The sequence below is a fragment of the Porites lutea genome, chromosome 7 (assembly GCF_958299795.1).
Source record: "Porites lutea chromosome 7, jaPorLute2.1, whole genome shotgun sequence".
NCBI lineage: Eukaryota > Metazoa > Cnidaria > Anthozoa > Scleractinia > Poritidae > Porites > Porites lutea.
The window spans coordinates 31101679-31120147 of NC_133207.1; the positions used below are offsets into that span (position 1 = coordinate 31101679).

Sequence of the window (18469 nt, forward strand, 5' to 3'; positions counted from 1 at the left end):
CATAACAATATTTCTCGAGCTTAAATTCAATATATGTGCGATTTTTAACATGCTCATCTGTAAACCTCTGAAGTTATATTTGGATTTGTTTGTAGCTCGTCTTTAGGTGAGCAAGGAAGCAGTGTCAACAAGTCCTCCACGTTTAGACGTAGTCCACTTTCCCTGGCGTGCGCAGAAATTCTACAAATAGTGGAGGTTTGTCATTGACTTCGAATGTTAACGGACTATGGCTAACAAATATACCCTCTTTATTATTGGCGTTGTAGTCTGAAATGTCATACGTCTCCAACCGCTAACCCGTGGGGATCTCTCTCCCCCCAACCCCACGGGTAAGCGGGTGGAGACGTATGACATTTCAGACTAATTCCATTGGCGCTTAGGGGGAAGAGGGGAAATTAAGCCAAGGCACGCGAGAAGCGAGTACATGAAGGTTTCCCTCCCTGCTTCCTCGCGCGTTCCCTTTCCGTTTCACCAGTCCCACAGGTTGCGTATCATTAGATAAACTGCTCACGATAGCTTCTTTACTTCTGGTCGCCTTTTTGGGACGTTAAAGGGCCCACACTACTGTTTAAAAAAGTAGGGGACGTAGTTTCGGATGGTGTGGCCAACCTTTCCTGGGTTGGGTGGGTTCCATCTGTAAGGACAGATCTTAGTATAGGGATAACCTCATGATCCTCCTTCAGTAGTCTTAATGACAACCTGTAAACAGTGTATTATATTGTATTATATCAGAAACTCATAAGGGGTTGAAACGTGTAACCCTCATATGTTTGCTTTGCCCGATGCTTGGATTATTCATTTTCGAAAAGTACCATATTTGGAACGAGGAGAAGAGATAACTGACCAATCTTTATGAGTTTCTGATTATATTAGTACGCCTCACCAACGATACTCTGCTATTAAAAAAGTGTTTATTTCCGCGAAAGTAGCTCCAGAATTTCTTTGAATGAAAACTAGCTCCTTCATCTTTAAAACATGTATCACTCGCCTTACGAAGAGGCTTTTGGCCAGGTATCTCCACCAGTTTTGTTGCTGTTGTTGTTGTTGTTGTTTGTTTCAACAAGCTAACTACAGTCACCAAATTTTTTTATTTGACTTTTACTGTACAATTTTTCTTATCTCTTTAGGAGCTAGCAATTCAGCTGGAAGCTCTTCCTGTTTGCCACTTGGTAAAGTGATGAATCATTTAATGATATCTGTGTAATCACATAAATGTACTGAAAACTGACTAGACATAGTAAATTCATGAAGTTTTTTATACTTCAGTACACTGGTTTCACTTGCTAATGTAGTAATTTTATCAGTAAAGGAATCCAATGTAGGAGTGTGTGAAAACTTTCTCAAGTTAATTTTTTTCTGGATCGATGAGTAACTGACTTGGATATTAACAGCCACTTACTTTTCAAACACCGAAAAGAAAGTCCGAAATAAATAGTGCGGCAGGGTTTTTTTTAGCCTAGTTAATTTGGGAAATGTCAGTGTCATGATATTGATTTATGGTTATACATTTTATCGTTTTTCAGCAAACTGAATGTCTTATTCGGGCTTCCATGACTCTCCTGAAGGTGCCGTTTATTTTCCCGAAACACTTCTTCTCCAGTCAACAAGCCACGTTTATCAAGGTTTGTAGTCAAGAATTTTCTATGTATCTATTTTGGTGAGTCCTAGATTGCCTGTGCAGTGGAAGCTCTCGTGAGCGGACACCCTCGTGACGCGAAAAAGGTGCCCGTACCTAGAGCTGGCCGCTTACGGAAATGTAAAAATACAGAGTTTGTATGAGAGTTGAGAAAAACGGGGTTTTGTGAAGGTGGCCGTGACTAGAGCTGTCCTCTTACGAGGGTGTCTGTTAGGAGAGCCTCCTCTGTATACAGTCTTGATGTTGTTGGCTTTATAAAAGTCGTGGAATTTTGTTTTTTAGTTGCCGTGTTTATAACCGTTATATCGCTCGCTACGCGCTTCATTTGGCTTTTCTGAACCAACCTTGCATTATTTGATGTCGTTGTCTTTGGTTCACAACATAATTTTTAAACAGTTCAGAAAACACATTCTCTTCGCAAGATAATACTAGAAAACCGAAAGGTACTGGTGGGTACTAGTGGGAGTTTTTCTGTTGCACTCGCACATTACCATTTAAAATGGCGGGAGTTGGGTACAGGTAACCCATGGAAAACGCGCGAAAATCTAGTGGGAATGGCGCGGGAATGGAAAAGATGCTAGTTTTGTCTCGCCGTCCGTATAAAAGAATCTTTTTTAAATTAGTTATAATCAGTAAGAGACAGGACGCAACATGTTTGAAATGAAAGAACATTAGGTAGAAATTCCTTTCTTGTGACAAAACTTGAATCTGTTTACTTTCCGTAACTCTTACTTGCCAATCATCCTCACGTTTTGAACAGCAATTACTTTTACTAATCTTGGTCTCTCCTTCTGTCATGCAGCTGGCGTTGTCACCTTCGCCTCGGTCGCCTTCAGAACCAATTTCGGTCACACTGGATACACAATTTGTTCTTAAGGTGGAAGGAGTCATAGAGCGCAGTCAAAAGCTAGGTCAGAGTCTTGTTAGAGGTGTAAACTTAAACTTTTACTACAGTATTGTAGTATGACCCGATGCAATGTTAGTAACTTAATTTTCCCAAAATGGTTTTACATTTGGTTTCAACTTGGAAAACAACTACGATGTCACGAACTATTTTTTTTACGAATGTTTTTCTCATATGAAATCTGTAGAACACATTCCACTTCATAGTTGCACGTTTGTCCTGAACTGGCTAACGACATATTGTGCTAAATCATCCGCCTTGATCAGGTCTGAGGCGGTAGGTCTTAGCTCAAAGCCATAATCAATCCCTTGTTTACAATACAAGGACTCAAAGTTGGATTTTGGAGTTACCCGGCTTCACCGTTCAATTTTAGTTTGTATTGTTTTTCTTGTTTATAGGACTTTACCGCGATGTGCAGTCTGTTTGCTTGTCAGTAACATGGCGTGCTGAGGACAGAAAGCAACAACCCATAGATGGAAAGGTTTGTATTTGTTTCTAGACTCACAGTAGCTTTTGGCCCTTCAGACTCATTGAGCGTAGTCTGCAAAACAGTCCGTATTTTTTGCGTATTCAAGTACCTACGCGCGAGCAGTCAAACAAAAGGTCTGGAACGAGGCTAAAAACAGAGAGCGAGACTGGGGAGAGACCCTACGGGCGTGTGAGGCTCGTGCGCTTTGCGCGCGTAAGACTGTTACGTCACGCTTTACCGATTTCTGTACTGGTTTTCTCTGGTGCTTGCAACACAAGCAGTGTAAAAGATTTCTGAAATTTCGGTGTATTTTCTTTATTTCAGACTTCCCGAGACCACGTGACCAGCTTGGAACAAACAGTGGTTCCCCACCATGATTACTTTAGTGCCCAATTCCTTCTCCAGTTTAGTACACAGTCTATTTATCACGTGACTGTGTCTTCTAGTGTGATTGACAGTTCCGGGATACTGTGGAATACAGGACCCCAGAATAACCTGCAGGTTAAGACCACGGATTCTGCCAGTAGAAAGCAGAGATCGTCTAGATCATAACTGGTAAAAGAGAAACTATTTGATTTCAAAAGAATGTCAACCACAAAATGAGGGAGTATTGAGATGTGGCCAACTCTTTCCTCCCACCTCCTCCCCAGAAGTGACTTAATTTTCTCACTTCTTGATCCAGTATCACTCAAATCCATTAAATTTAATTGTATTTAATGTAAAATTCATACTATTCGTTAAATATGTACAGGTACAATTTTTAAAGTAAACCAGAAACCCCTTATGAGTTTCTGCGTAAACTTAATGAAAGTCTCCTGTCTAATTTACAGCAATTTAAAATATGCAAACCTTTTTTCAAAGACGTGCCAGAAGTAAATGAAAGATTAGTGTTGTGGTTTAATTTTATTCTTGGTTTAAATTTTATTTCCCTTCGTTTTAATTTCATTATCACACATCAGCTACCATACCCAAAAACAACCGGAAATAAATTTAGCCGAGGATAAAATTGAACCACAACATAAACACTTAAATTCTTCTATACTAAAACACTACATTGCAAAACGGAAACTTTACAAAATTAGCCGGGTTCCTAATTAATACTATCAGTAGTGTTCACACTCAGCAATTACCAGAAAGCAAAATAATAAGTTACTACAGTTACTCTTCCCGGCTGATTCTCCGATTATTGCACTAGTCTACTTCTCTCTCGCCGTTTTTAAAGTCAGTAAAACTCAGTAAAGCTGTTTGAATGCGAGCTTTTTTGCTCTGTACGAACACAACTCTGTTCACTAAGTTTCATAGTCAAAGAGGCCTTAAAACTAAGAATTGGTTCCCCTCACATACCTCCTCACCGTTATAAGACCATTTAATTTTTATAAACATAGCGCCCGAGCTTCAACAATACACGATTTCCCTTGATCTCTCTCATGGAGGTTACCAAAGAGGTACAAGTTGTTTTAGTTTGCAATAACTGTCCTTCAAAGTGTCAGCCAAATCTACTGTCCTTCATCGGTTAATTTGTTATAGGCGAGCTAGTTTAAGCTGTTTAACTTGCAATTACTGTCCTTCAGTCTCAACCAAAACCCAGGCGGGGCGGGGGGGGGGGTACTTTAGGAATTTTTGAAATTTTTGGATGTGCCGCTGGGACCCTGGAACCCCTAGCCTATAGCTCGTTTAAGTGAACTTTGCTACCCTATGCTAGACTAAACTCCCACCCCCCTCCCCCGCCCCCACCATCCCAGAGTAGCTGTTTTCCAGAAACTACTGAGGTCACAAGCACAGTCCAGCCAAAACAAAACCGATTTGATGTTTTCATATTTTTGAGTGGCAATTCCCGGTACGGTTTCCCTAGTCTAAGCTAATATCTTCAACCAATAGATCAGTTTCCTGGAAAATGATAACCTATTCTAGACCTAAACTCTCTGATTTATATACCCTATCCTAGAGTAAACTGCTTGAAAACCATACCCTTCATAGCGGCACATACCTGTAGTACCCATACATGACACTGACGGCAGTATCCTCCCCGGGACCCAAACACCCTGCTCCTTCATCGGATAATTTTTTAAATGTGAGAATTAAGCTGTTTAGTTTGCATTTACCTTCCTTAAACGTTTCCTCCAAACACTTTGCTTCTTCATAAGTTAATTTGTTACCGCCGAAGTTTAAGGTGTTTAGTTTGCAATTACTATCCTTCAAAGCTTCAGCCAAACACTTTGCTCCTCCATAGGTTATATTGTTACCGCCGAAGTTTAAGCTATTTAGTTTGCAATTACTATCCTTCAAAGCTTCAGCCAAATACTTTACACCTTCATCGGTTATATTTTTCCCCCAGAGGTTTAAGCTGTTTAGTGTGCAATTACCATCCTTCAAAGCTTCAGCCAAACACTTTACTCCTTCATCGGTTATTTCGTTAACGCTGAAGTTTAAGCTGTTTAGTTTGCAATTACTATCCTTCAAAGCTTCAGCCAAATACTTTGCTCCTTCATCGGTTAATTCGTTACCGCAGAGGTTTAAGCTGTTTAGTTTGCAATTACTATCCTTCAAAGCTTCAGCCAAATACTTTACTCCTTCCTCGATTAATTTGTTAGCACCGAGGTTTAAGCTGTTTAGTTTGCAATCACTGTCCTTCAAAGCTTCAGCCAAATACTTTATTCCTTCATTGGTTAAATTGTTGTTGGTGAGGTTTAACCTGTTTAGTTTGCAATTACGGTGCTTCAAAGCTTCAGCTAAATACTTTACTCCTTTGTCGGTAAATTTGTTACAGCCGAGGTTTAAGCTGTTTAGTTTGCAATTACTATCCTTCAAAGCTTCAGCCAAATACTTTACTCCTTCATCGGTAAATTCGTAACTCTGGAGGTTTAACCTGTTTAGTTTGCAATTACTGTGCTTCAAAGCTTCAGCCAAATACTTTACTCCTTCATCGGTAAATTCGTTACCCCAGAGGTTTAACCTGTTTAGTTTGCAATTGCTGTGCTTCAAAGCTTCAGCCAAATACTTTACTCCTCTGTCGGTAAGAAAGACGATGCTAAGGTTTAATCTGTTAAGTTTACAATTACTATCCTTCAAAGCCTCAGCCAAATACTTTACTCCTTCATCGGCAAGTTCGTTTTCTCTGAGGCTTAAGCTGTTTAGTTTGCAATTACTGTGCTTTAAAGATTCAGCCAAATACTTTGCTCCTTCATCGGTTATATTGTTTGCCCAGAGGTCTAAGCTGTTTAATGTGCTATTACTGTGCCTCAAGGCCTCAACCAAATACTTAACTCCCTCATCGGTTAAAATATTATTACCGAGCTCTAAGCTGCTAAGTTTACAGTTACCATCACTGACACTCATAGAAAACACTAAAAACTCGCTTAATTCTTTACAACCGAGGCAGCCAATCTTGCTACTGCTAAAGTTAATCATTAAAATTTCGTGATGCATTTTAAGAAAATTGACTATTGCAGTACAATCAACAGGTCCTAGTTGACAGAGTTCAAACCCTACAGCATTAAAACCAATCTCTCTTACTCTGTTTTGCACGGCTGAATCATCCGCATCGATCTCATATAAACAGTGACATACCGTTAACGCTAAATGTTTGTCTTCCTCACTTGGCCAACAGGTTACTATATCTGGGTCCAGTTCCTGAGCTTCTTTCCTATATATCCTGTATTTCGACACTGGCAGAAGGTTAGTAAAAATATCGGTCAGTGGTTCATCTCGTTCACTGAGAAGCCCAGCCACAAACTGCAACACCACTTGCCAAGCACCGTGCGTTATGTAACTTGAAACAAATTCTCGCAATTCGGCTTCTCCCATGTTGTCTGTCATATGCTTTGCGGCGAGAAACTCTTGGATGGTCAGATGCTGGAAGCAGTATTGAGCTTTGGGTTTTCCGAATGGTAGCTTCACCTCTGGTTTCAAATCAGGCAAGCGATGAAGTAGGCCACAATCCTCTAGGTTTGTAACTTCGTCAGATTCGAAGGTTAATCTTCCTTCTTTAATTCCTTCAAAAGCAATTGTTCCCAGTTTCTTAAAATCCCCTTTCACCTCTTCAGCCAGTTCATCGAATTTTTTGAAAATTTCGTCCTGACCATCAGTTTTATTGCGGTATCTGTTACTGTGCCTGAAGAATATAAGCTTTACGGCGAAGCTGTATATGTCGGTTAGTTTAGTTGGTAGGCTAGCCAAACTATGAATGGAGTTGGAACGAAAGTTCTGCAGCATGTATAGCAAGCACGAACAAATGATGAAACAGTTTACAGGTATATAGCACAATGAAAAGAGGTTAATGTTGTTGCTGATATGTTGCCATATCGTTTCTCCTACACCTTTGTCATCGCCTGCGAACTTCTCCACATAGTTTTTCACTTTCCCCGATGAAAATCCAAGAATTTCAACTACTCTGCTGAATTCAAGATCCCTTACGCATGATACAGCAGTAGGTCTTGTAGTCGTTAAAACAGTGGCTCCATTAAGAAGTTTTCCCGACGCAATTTTCGTGTACAGAGCATGTAAAGGCATTTTTTCATCCACAGTGTCTTGATAAATAGAGTGATCACCTTGTAACTCTTTCCTTGCAGAGAATTCGTCAATCCCATCGAAAATTAAAAGTACTTTGCTTGGGTTTTTACGAGTGTAGTTCCATACCTCATCATTCATATGTGTTAAAAATTCTGATTTATTCAAAAGCTCTCGAAGGTTAAGCTCTGCAGCAGAGTTCAGTCTCCTAAATTTAAGGAGGAAAGCAACGTCACATCTTAATTCTGAATTTTTCGCTTCATCGAGTAAGCGGTCGCTTGCCCAAAGGCGCATAAACTTTATGCAAAACAACGTTTTGCCAATTCCAGGGCGACCAACAATAAGAATATTCTTGTGCTCGTCATCAACAATGTCGCCGGGTCTTTTGGGGGGTAAATTTGCCTCTGGTTTGGGATACACTTTTAGCTGTTCTCGCCTGCTTTCAGGAAAGTCATAATAGGCTCTTTCAGGGTGAATAATCAAGTCAGTGTAAATTTGGTCGAGTTTAAGATCTTTAGGTTTATCGCCTTCGCCCGGGTTTGGTTTGAAGGGTGAAGAGAGGTCTCTAAGTCGCTCAGTGTTCTTTAAGACACTTTCCTTCATGCGCTTAAAACAAGTTTGCAACTGAGTTAAATGTTCCCGTTGTAATTGTTCCAATGTTTCGTGATTTCCTTCCCCCTGTGCATCTTGCAATTCTTGCTGTGGTATAGTCAACAGAGGTATTTCTTGATGTGAATTTTGGGGGTCATAATTCGATTTAAGATGATCAGTATAAAACTGTGAGTCATCCATGAACTGTTTCCCCCCTTTTCTTGCACGGGAAAAAATAATGAAAAACTCAATCAAAAGAAAAGCTGCAAAGATTCCATTCGCCCCACTTACGGCATACATCCAAGAGGTTTTCTTATGAGCTCGCTGATTTCTACATTCATAAGGTGGAGTTTTTGTGTTCCCAGTTGCTTTCGCTGCGGTTTGATTGACTTCTCTCATGAAGTTACACTTAAAGTTTGACGGAAATTCACGAGGATAAAATATTTCAGCTTGTGAAAAGATGATGAATACGATCCCGAGACAAAATCTAGTTGCAAGTTGACAACAGTATCCCGTGAAGAGTTTTCTGTGAGTTGTGTTGGCCTGATGATTTTGTCCTTCAACATCTATGTTTCTGCTTTCAAGTTTATTTACTCTTGGTTTCGTAAGTATTGAATATATCACACAAACAATAAACGGAAGAGAAAAGTTAGCAATCACAAAACCGTAAAGAGGAACAGACAGCTTGTTGTGTAGCTTATCGTATTCCACGAAACACTCCAGTCTGATGAAGTCCTTGTCGACTTTAGCATTCTTGTTCACGTCACAGCGGAAGTCAAACCTCGATTCGTTGATTTCCATGTCCAGAAACACTCCAAACAATACTATCCCAACTGCGATCCAAAGAACATTCACTGCAAAACTGAACCTGTTGAAGGTTTTAGGCGCCCACAATTCCTTACACCATGTAAAAGCCTCCATTTTATGATTTGGCTTGAACTTTGCTTTTCAGTCACCCAACACAGGCGTGGTGGATGGGTGTGATTTCAACTGAAGCGTATCATACACGAGACAGCTGTCGAGACTGAGTTACTTTGAATGTTTGAACATGTTCTGTACCGTATTTCAAGGTTGGTTGATTTGTCTTTACCAAATTTTTCATCGAAAACATCGAAAACTAAGTGACTGTAAGTCTGAAATCAAACAGGGTCTTCGCAAAAAAAAGTGATGAGAACTTCTACAAACTAACTGCAATATTCATTATTTCACTCAAATGTTAATTTGTCTAATTTGACCTACTGTCTGGTTCCACCGTGGAATAAAAATTCATAAAATTTATCTGTTTTTTAAATATGTCCGTGGTTGATTTAACATTAGAAACCAGCCTTCTCTATCCTTGCTAACCAACTCTCTTAAGTTTTTTTAGAAGACTAGCTCGACTTAGCAGACTGATTAAATATATTCTCGATTTTGGTATTTGAGTTAGTTTGTTTCATCAAGAGAGAATGAGCTGGTAAAAATTGATCACAACAAACAGCAAGAGTCATGGTGAGATAGCAAGTACATCACCCTGCGAAAACATCCGTTTCTTCTCGCTCTTCGCCGCTGGGGACGTTTCGCGCGAAACGTCCCCAGCGGCGAAGAGCGTGGACAAACGGATGTTTTCGCAGGCTACAAGTACATATACAACTCAAAATCTAAAACCAGCTGAAACGGCTTCGAAATGGCTCGAGAAACGAACTGACTGTGGAACAGACAACACAAACAAAACGTTAGTTATTTTCATTTTCGAGTATTTTCAAAAGGCGGAATCGGAATTTAGAACGTAGTTTGTTTATTCGCATGATTTCTTTAAAAAATATAAATTCCAACGAACTTTCCACAGAGCTTGGGTTGTCTGTAGTTTATCTAACTGTGTGTGTATCGGAACTGATATGATTTAATTGCCCTTTACAAACGAAAACGAGGTTGAGTCAGCCATGAAAGAGCCACAAAAATATTGCTTCAGTGAATAAAAAGAGGTTTTACTATGGATAACATCTGAACAGGAAAATGAGTTTTGATCAAGTGACATGTCACGTGACCAAAAAGTGAAAATGAAGGAAATTGGCGAATTGGTGGCAAATTTACTTTGATTGGATAATATAGATTAGCAGTTCTAGAAGAGGATAAACAGACCTAACTTTCTACGTTTGGAATAAATGTACGCGAAGTTTAAAATTAAAGTTTTAAATAATTCATGTTTAATTTTGGGCATTTAAAATGATGTTCTCCCTCATAATTTTTTATTGAAGGGCAGTGGACGGTCATTCCAAACGTTAAGTGTTATAAATATTTAATATGAATCAGAAAAATGTTATTTCTCGACTTCTTTCATTAAACCGGCCACCAATTGGGTAATAATTTACAACTTTTGCAAAATGGTCACGTGACATGTCATAAACACAAAAGTTATGCTTTAAAATGTTAAGGACGATGAGTTCTTTATGTGTGCCAAATTTTGATCCAGTGCCATCATCTATGCCAAATTTATGGCCAATATTTCATTTTCTACAGGTAAACCCCTTAGTCCAAGGCCTTAAACTACTTGAGGGCCCCCCTTCTCTACCTCACATACCTAACTGCACCTATGAAACTAGGGGCTTTTTCTTTGATTAGAGCTAAAACTGCTTTGAATGATCCACAAAGTTTAAGTTTATCAAAAGATAACTTTAGGCGTTTTAATTGTTCATGTGCGAATTATATTTCTTATGTATGCATAGTTTTATTTTATTTTTTTATTTTCAAGTTGACAAAATAATTTTATAGGTGCCATTTTGTTTGCAAATCACAGAGAGTTCGTGTCGTAACTCTCGAAGATTATAAAACACGTCCACTACTCTGTCATCCTCCTCGGTCATTTTCCATATGTTTAACGCCCCTAAAGCAAATCAAAGAATTTGGTCCCGGAAAAACGCTCACATAATCTTTGTATTTGTCACCTCTGTTGAAGAGACACCTCTATTCAGGGGAAATGGACAGTTTTTCCGGACCCGAAACCCGGATTTAACTTCAATTCAGGAAACACTTTAGCCCCTAAAATTTGTCTGACCAACCTCGTCCCCAGGACGCTTTTCTCTGGCTTTGAAGTTGTTGTCTGACCGCAAAAATCGTTAAGTTTTACGGTAAAGTTAACAGACGGAATGAGATTGTGGATTAGCATGTGGCATGGCTTGCGGAATGACATAATTATGCGTAGTATAATAATTATATGCAGAATGACTCAAAGAAATAAATTAAATTGAAAAGGGCGCCCTTTTTGGTGCCAATCAATTTGCAAAAGCATCCGCTTTTTTAATGTTGCGGACAGCCATAAACATTCTACTTGCCTTTATTAGTTCGGCGGTATCACAGCACAGATACTACTGGTCCTACATCACGAAAGTCGGCCATTAAAGAAGAACTGTTTTGGAACTCCGGTAATGGGTTCATGATAACCGTCACGAATATAGAGACATTAAGTGACCCCTAAGCCCACTATGAGAATGTTAATGTAATTGCTGTAGTTAGTGTAGTTGGTGTAGTAGCTGTAGTTGGTGTAGTTAGTGTAGTTGGTGTAGTAGCTGTAGTTGGTGTAGTTGCTGTAGTAGCTGTGTTGGTGTAGTTAATGTAGTTGGTGTAGTTGGTGTAGTTGATGCAGTTACTGTAGTTGCTGTAGTAGCTGTAGTTGGTGTAGTAGCTGTAGTTGGTGTAGTAGCTGTAGTTGGTGTAGTTAGTGTAGTTGCTGTAGTTGCTGTAGTAGCTGTAGTTGGTGTAGTTAGTGTAGTTGCTGTAGTTGGTGTAGTTGATGTAGTAAGTGTAGTTGGTGTAGTTACTGTAGTTGCTGTAGTTGCTGTAGCTGGTGTAGTAGCTGTAGTTGGTGTAGTAGCTGTAGTTGGTGTAGTTGCTGTAGTTGGTGTAGTTAGTGTAGTTGCTGTAGTTGCTGTAGTTGATGTAGTTGCTGTAGTTGGTGTAGTAGCTGTAGTTGGTGTAGTTGGTGTAGTAGCTGTAGTTGGTGTAGTTCGTGTAGTTAGTGTAGTTGCTGTAGTTGCTGTAGTTAGTGTAGTTGGTGTATCTAGTGTAGTTTGTGTAGTTGCTGTAGTTGATGTAGTTGCTGTAGTTGGTGTAGTAGCTGTAGTTGGTGTAGTTGCTGTAGTTGCTGTAGTTAGTGTAGTTGCTGTAGCTGATGTAGTTGCTGTAGTTGGTGTAGTTGGTGTAGTAGCTGTAGTTGGTGTAGTTGCTTTAGTTTCTGTAGTTGGTGTAGTTAGTGTAGTTGCTGTAGTTGGTGTAGTTAGTGTAGTTGCTGTAGATGGTGTAGTTGATGTAGTTAGTGTAGTTGGTGTAGTTGCTGTAGCTGATGTAGTTGCTGTAGTTGCTGTAGTTGGTGTAGCGGCTGTAGTTGGTGTAGTAGCTGTTGTTGTTGTAGTGAGTGTAGTATATGTAGTTGTTGTAGTATGTGTAGTTGGTGTAGTTAGTGTAGTTCGTGTAGTATATGTAGTTGGTGTAGTATATGTAGATGGTTTAGTATATGTAGCTGGTGTAGTATGTGCAGTTGGTGTGGTTTGTGTAGTTGGTGTATTTAGTGTAGTTGTTACCCAAAACTACACCACCTACATCAAACTAAACCAACTATAAAACACTCACCAAACAACACCTACTAAACCAAACTACATCAAACTACACCAACTACACAAAACTACACCAAACTACACCAAACTACATCTACTACACCAACTACACAAAACTACACCAACTACACAAAACTACACCAAACTACACCAAACTATACCAACTACACAAAACTACACCAAACTACATCAACTACACAAAACTACACCAAACTAAACCTGCTAAACCAAACTACACAAAATTACACCAAATTACGCCAACTACACAAAACTACACCAAAGAACACCAACTACACCAAACTACACCCACGACACAAAACTAAACTAACTACTCCAACAACACCAACTACAGCAACTGCACAAACTATAGCTACTACACCAACTACAGCTACTACAGTAACTACAGCTACTACACCAACTACACAAAGTACACTAACGACACCAACTAAACTAACTAGACAAACTACACAAACTAAACCAACTACACCAACTAAACAAACTACACTAACTACACCAACTACAGCTACTACAGGAACTACACCAACTACACCTACTACAGCTACTACACCAACTACACCAACTACACCAACTACAGCTACTACACCAACTACAACAACTACAATAACTACATCAACTACAGCAACTACAGCAACTATATTAACCACAAGAACTACAGCAACTACAGCTACTACACCAACTACAGCAACTACAGCTACTACACTAACTCTACCAACTACAGCTACTACACCAACTACAGCTACTACACCAACTACAGCAACTACAGTAACTACATCAACTACACCAACTACACCAACTACATTAACTACACCAACTACAGCAGCTACACCAACTACGGCTACTACACCAACTACAGCAACTACAGCTACTATACCAACCGCACTAACTACACCAACTACAGCTACTACACCAACTACACCAACTACACCAACTACATTAACTACAGCAACTAGGCAACTACACCAACTACAGCAATTACACCAACTACACTAACTACACCTACTACAGCTACTACACCAACTACACCAACTACCTCAACTACAGCTACTACATCAACTACACCAACTACACCAACTACACCAACTACATTAAGTACACCAACTACACCAACTACAGCTACTACACCAACTACACCAACTACAGCTACTACACCAACTACACTAACTACACCAACTACAGCTACTACACCAACTACAGTAACTTCAGCAATTACATTAACATTCTCATAGTGGGCTCAGGGGTCACTTAATTTCTCTATATTCGTGACGGTTATCATGAACCCATTAGCGGAACTCCTTTCTGCTTTGATTTTTTTCTTCCAAATACGTTTGGACGGTTAACCTTACAGGTTTTTTTTTCTTTACCTTTATTTGTATCAGGAACCGCGCGAGAAGTGTTTCTTTCTCAGACGGTGGGTTTTGTGATCGTGACATAATTCAGAGATCAAATGTATCTTTTATTTTAGCACTCGAAACTAACAGGTCTAACAGGTGACGAAGAATTGCGAGTACCTATCCTGTCAATTGAGAGTGTGTATTTTCTTCTCTTTCTTTCTTTCTGTCTTCTCTTTTTTTTTCCTTCTTACTGATAATATTTTTTCACTTTTTTGCGCAAAGACGCAAAAACTGCCGAAAGAAGTGGAGAAAGAGAGCAGTTCCCTTCACTCGATTTCTGGATTACAGATTAATGTTTGACTCCGATCGGGGTGTCAATTAAGTCTCAAATATGATCTGATTCGCGATCTTTCACCGTAGTAAAAATCCGCTAGAATTGTAGCTAGCCGAGCCCAACTTCAAGCTCAACGAGGGTTCCTTGTAATAAAGGGACCGGCAAAGAGGTTGTTCCTTCAAATTAGCGCCAAAAAAGAGGCGGCAGAGATTTGCGCATGCTTTCCTATGTAATTTATGTCTTTGCGCTATTTTCCATGTATTACATTCCGGAGAAATTATGTCATTCCGCAAGCCATGCCACATGCCATTTCTCAAACTCATTCCTCCTTTTACACTCACCGTAAGTACTATTTTCGGTACTTACTAGTCAAAGGGCGTCAGTTTTCAAAACATGAACAGAACTGTCTCACTGAAATCGATTAAATAGCTCATTTACCCTTGAAAAAAAATTAATTCAAACCCTAGATGTACGTTAACCAGGTTTATATGGGCTCCTCGGCGTTAACAAAAAAAAATTAAAAAGAAAAAGACAAGAAAGTGGATGGGGTAAGCACAGTCACTTCCACCTGTGACAGGGAAAGGTCATCACCAACGCCCACCTTTAGACATCACAGAGATAATTTAATTTTTTAAACATTATCTAGCTGCATGAAGTAATGACTGCGACTTGTTTAAAATCCAACAGCCTTTCCTATGAAAGTTGGTTAATATTGTCTCTTGAACCTCAACTCCTCAAATTTCATTGTAAATTTAAAGTGAAAGAATTCTTTTAGAGACTTGTCCTTTCCATAAGTATTACGATCTACATTTCTTCGTGGCGACTTGGTGGTGGTGAGGTGACCGGATACCCTCTCTTGGGTTGTATATTTCGTAGCGAAAATGTAGCAGTTTGACAAACGAGATTTGATCTACAGGTTGCTTTTGAACATTTGTACTTTTGGCTTAATGCTTTGAAGTTCTTCTGTGAAGCGAAGAATTTGTTGAATGATGAATGTGATACTCAGCTAGCGCTTTCCAAGCAAATATCTGATGCTTGTGCTAAATACCAGAAAGGGATTACAACACTCAAGGTCTGTACTATTACATCATCCTCTTTTAGCCTCTATGTGCCAAAATTGAAAATAGAATGTAAAGCGCTTAGTTTCCAAAGAAACTCTGGTCCTGAGTTGGTGGTGGCGGTGGGCTGGTGGTGACAATAAAAAAGATTGAAAAGCTTACGTTTCGCGGTGTGCTTTTAATGTAAAATAAATTAATAAACAACGATTTAAAAGTAGCATACCTACGTAGGTGTTCTTCGTTTACCATTCCTGGTCGAATTGGAAAGAGTTGGTTTTTGAGGAGATGGGAAAACCGGAGTAACCAGAAAAAGGCTTCGCAGAGGAAGGTAGCGAACCAACAAAAAACTCAAGCTACGATTGCCAAAGCCGTTACACCAAAAAGACTTTCGAAAATAAATAGTGGGGCAGAGTATTTTTTGACTAGTTAACTTGGGAAATGTCATGATATTGATTTATGGTTATACATTTTATCGTTTTCCAGCAAACTGAATGTCTCATTCGGGCTTCCATGACTTTCCTGAAGGTGCCGTTTATTTTCCCGAAATATTTCTTCTCCAGTCAGCAAGCCACGTTTATCAAGGCCTGTAGTCAAGAATTTTCCATTGGCCAACTAAATTGGGTCCTAGATTACTGGTACAGTGGAAGTTCTCGTAAGCGGACATAACTGGGGCTGGCCTCTTACGGGAATGTAAAAACACAGCGTTGGTATGGGAGTGGAGAAAAACGGGATTTTGTTTCAGTGGCCGTAAGTAGACCTGTCCGCTTACGAGGGTGTCTGTTAGGTGTTCTTAGCTTTATAAATATAGCATGCGTAGCATTCCCCTAAAAGGCCAGCAAGCGGAGCAAAGATGAAAGACCGAAAACCTTTGTTCTGAAACCGCACGGAAACGCTTGCTACGCAGGTTACTTTATAAAAGTCGTGGAATTTTGTTTCTCAGTTTCCGCGTTTACAGTGACGGATCCAGACCTTCTGATAAGGAGAAGGGGGGTGGGGGGGGGAGGGGTCTCCAAAACATTTCTTTTCGGCCTTTCGAGCCTCAGTTTGGTCTGAAGATAAGGGGGAAGCCGGCCCCTCCGGGCCCCTCCCATGGAAACGCCACTGGTTTATAACCGTTGTATCACTGGCTGCGCGCTTCATTTGGCTTTTCTGAACCAACCATATATTATTTGATGTCGTTGTCTTTGGTTCACGGCATCATTTTTAAACAGTTCAGAAAAGACATTCTCTTCGCGTGATGCTAAAAGGAAACTGGAAGGTACTAAGGGCGTTTTTCTGTTGCACTCGCACAGAGTCATTTAAAATGGTGGGAGACGGGTACAAACCCATGGAAAACGCGGAAAATCCAGTGAACCTCCTGTAGTAAAAAACGCGGGAATGGAAAAGATGCTAATTTTGTCTCGCTGTCCGTATAAAATAATCTTCTTTTATAAGCATAAAGAGACAGGACGCACTGTTTGAAATGATTGAAAATTAGGTAGAAATTCCTTTCTTGTAACAACAAAACTGGAACCTGTTTACTTTCTGTAACTCTTATATGCCAATCATGCTTACATTTTGAACCAATTACTTGTGCTAATCTTGGTCTCTTTCTATCATGCAGCTGGCGTTGTCACCTTCGCCTCGGTCGCCTTCAGAACCAATTTCGGTCACACTGGATACACGATTTGTTCTTAAGGTGGAAGGAGTCATAGAGCGCGGTCAAAAGCTAGGCCAGAGTGTTGTTAGAGGTGTAAACTTAAACTTTTACGACAGTATTGTAGTATGACCCGATGTAATGTTAGTAACTTAATTTTCCCCAAATGGTTTTACATTTGGTTTGAACTTGGAAAACAACCACGATGTCACGAACTATTTTTTTTTACGAATGTTTTTCTCATATGAAATCTGTAGTAGACATTCCACTTCATAGTTGCACGTTCCTTAACTGGCTAACGACATATTGTGCAAAATCATCCGCCTTGATCAGGTCTGAGGCTGTAAGTCTTAGCTCAAAGCCATAACCAATCCCTTGTTTACAATGCAAGGACTCAAAGTTGGATTATGGAGTTACCTTCACTATTCAATTTTAGTTGTGTTGTTTTTCTTGTTTATAGGACTTTACCGCGATGTGCAGTCTGTTTGCTTGTCAGTAACATGGCGCGCTGAGGACAGAAAGCAACAACCCGTAGATGGAAAGGTTTGTATTTGTTTCTAGACTAACAGTAGCTTTTGGCCCTTCAGACTGACTGAGCGTAGACTGCAAAACAGTCCGTATTTTTTCGTATTCAAGTACTTACGCGCGAGCAGTCAAACAAAAGGTCTGGAACGAGGCTAAAAACAGAGAGCGAGACTGGGGAGAGACCCTACGGGCGTGTGACGCTCGTGCGCTTCGCGCGCGTAAGACTCTTTCGCCACGCTTTACCGATTTCTGTACTGATTTTCTCTGGTGCTTGCAACACAAGCAGTCTAAAATATTTCTGAAATTTCGGTGTATTTTCTTTATTTCAGGCTTCCCGAGATCACGTGACCAGCTTAGACCAAACAGTGGTTCTCCACCATGATTACTTTAGTGTCCAGTTCCTTCTTCAGTTAAGTGCACAGTCTATTTATCACGTGACTGTGTGTTCAAGTGTGATTGACAGTTCTGGGATACTGTGGAATACAGGACCCCAGAATCTCCTGCAGGTTAAGACCACGGATTCTGCCAGCAGAAAGCAGAGAACGTCTAGATCATAACCAAGGATTAGCGGAAGACAAAAATTTATCTGATTTTAAAAGGCGAGAACGCAAGAATGTCAACCACAAAATGACGGAGTATGAAGATTATGGCCAACTCTTCCCTCCCACCCCCTCCCCAAAAGTGACTTAATTGCCTTACTCTTGGTCCAGAATCACTCAAATCCATGAATTCTAATTGTATTTAATGTTACATTCATACTATTCGTTGAATATTTACAGCCACATTTTTACAGTAAACGTGATGAAAGTCTCATGTCTTATTACAACAATTGATATGCAAACCTTTTTTCAAAGACATGCCAGAAGTAAGTG

General features: G+C 39.9%; 2 protein-coding genes across 2 annotated transcripts in view; one reads left to right on the forward strand and one right to left on the reverse strand.

Annotated features, from left to right (window-relative positions):
- Window positions 1-3776, forward strand: part of LOC140942636 (integrator complex subunit 7-like) — a 21984-nt gene extending 18208 nt beyond the window's left edge. The window contains exons 21-26 of the mRNA XM_073391571.1: window positions 96-195; window positions 1128-1169; window positions 1524-1622; window positions 2439-2547; window positions 2939-3021; window positions 3334-3776. Coding sequence (XP_073247672.1) covers window positions 96-195; window positions 1128-1169; window positions 1524-1622; window positions 2439-2547; window positions 2939-3021; window positions 3334-3561 — 661 coding nt within the window. The 3' untranslated portion in view covers window positions 3562-3776. The remainder of the gene's footprint in view (window positions 1-95; window positions 196-1127; window positions 1170-1523; window positions 1623-2438; window positions 2548-2938; window positions 3022-3333) is intronic.
- A 1204-nt stretch (window positions 3777-4980) lies between these two features.
- Window positions 4981-9033, reverse strand: LOC140944780 (uncharacterized). Its single transcript, XM_073393886.1, has one exon. It carries the CDS (start codon window positions 9025-9027, stop codon window positions 4981-4983), a length of 4047 nt encoding a protein of 1348 aa, XP_073249987.1. The 5' UTR covers window positions 9028-9033.
- Window positions 9034-18469: the final 9436 nt, after the last annotated feature.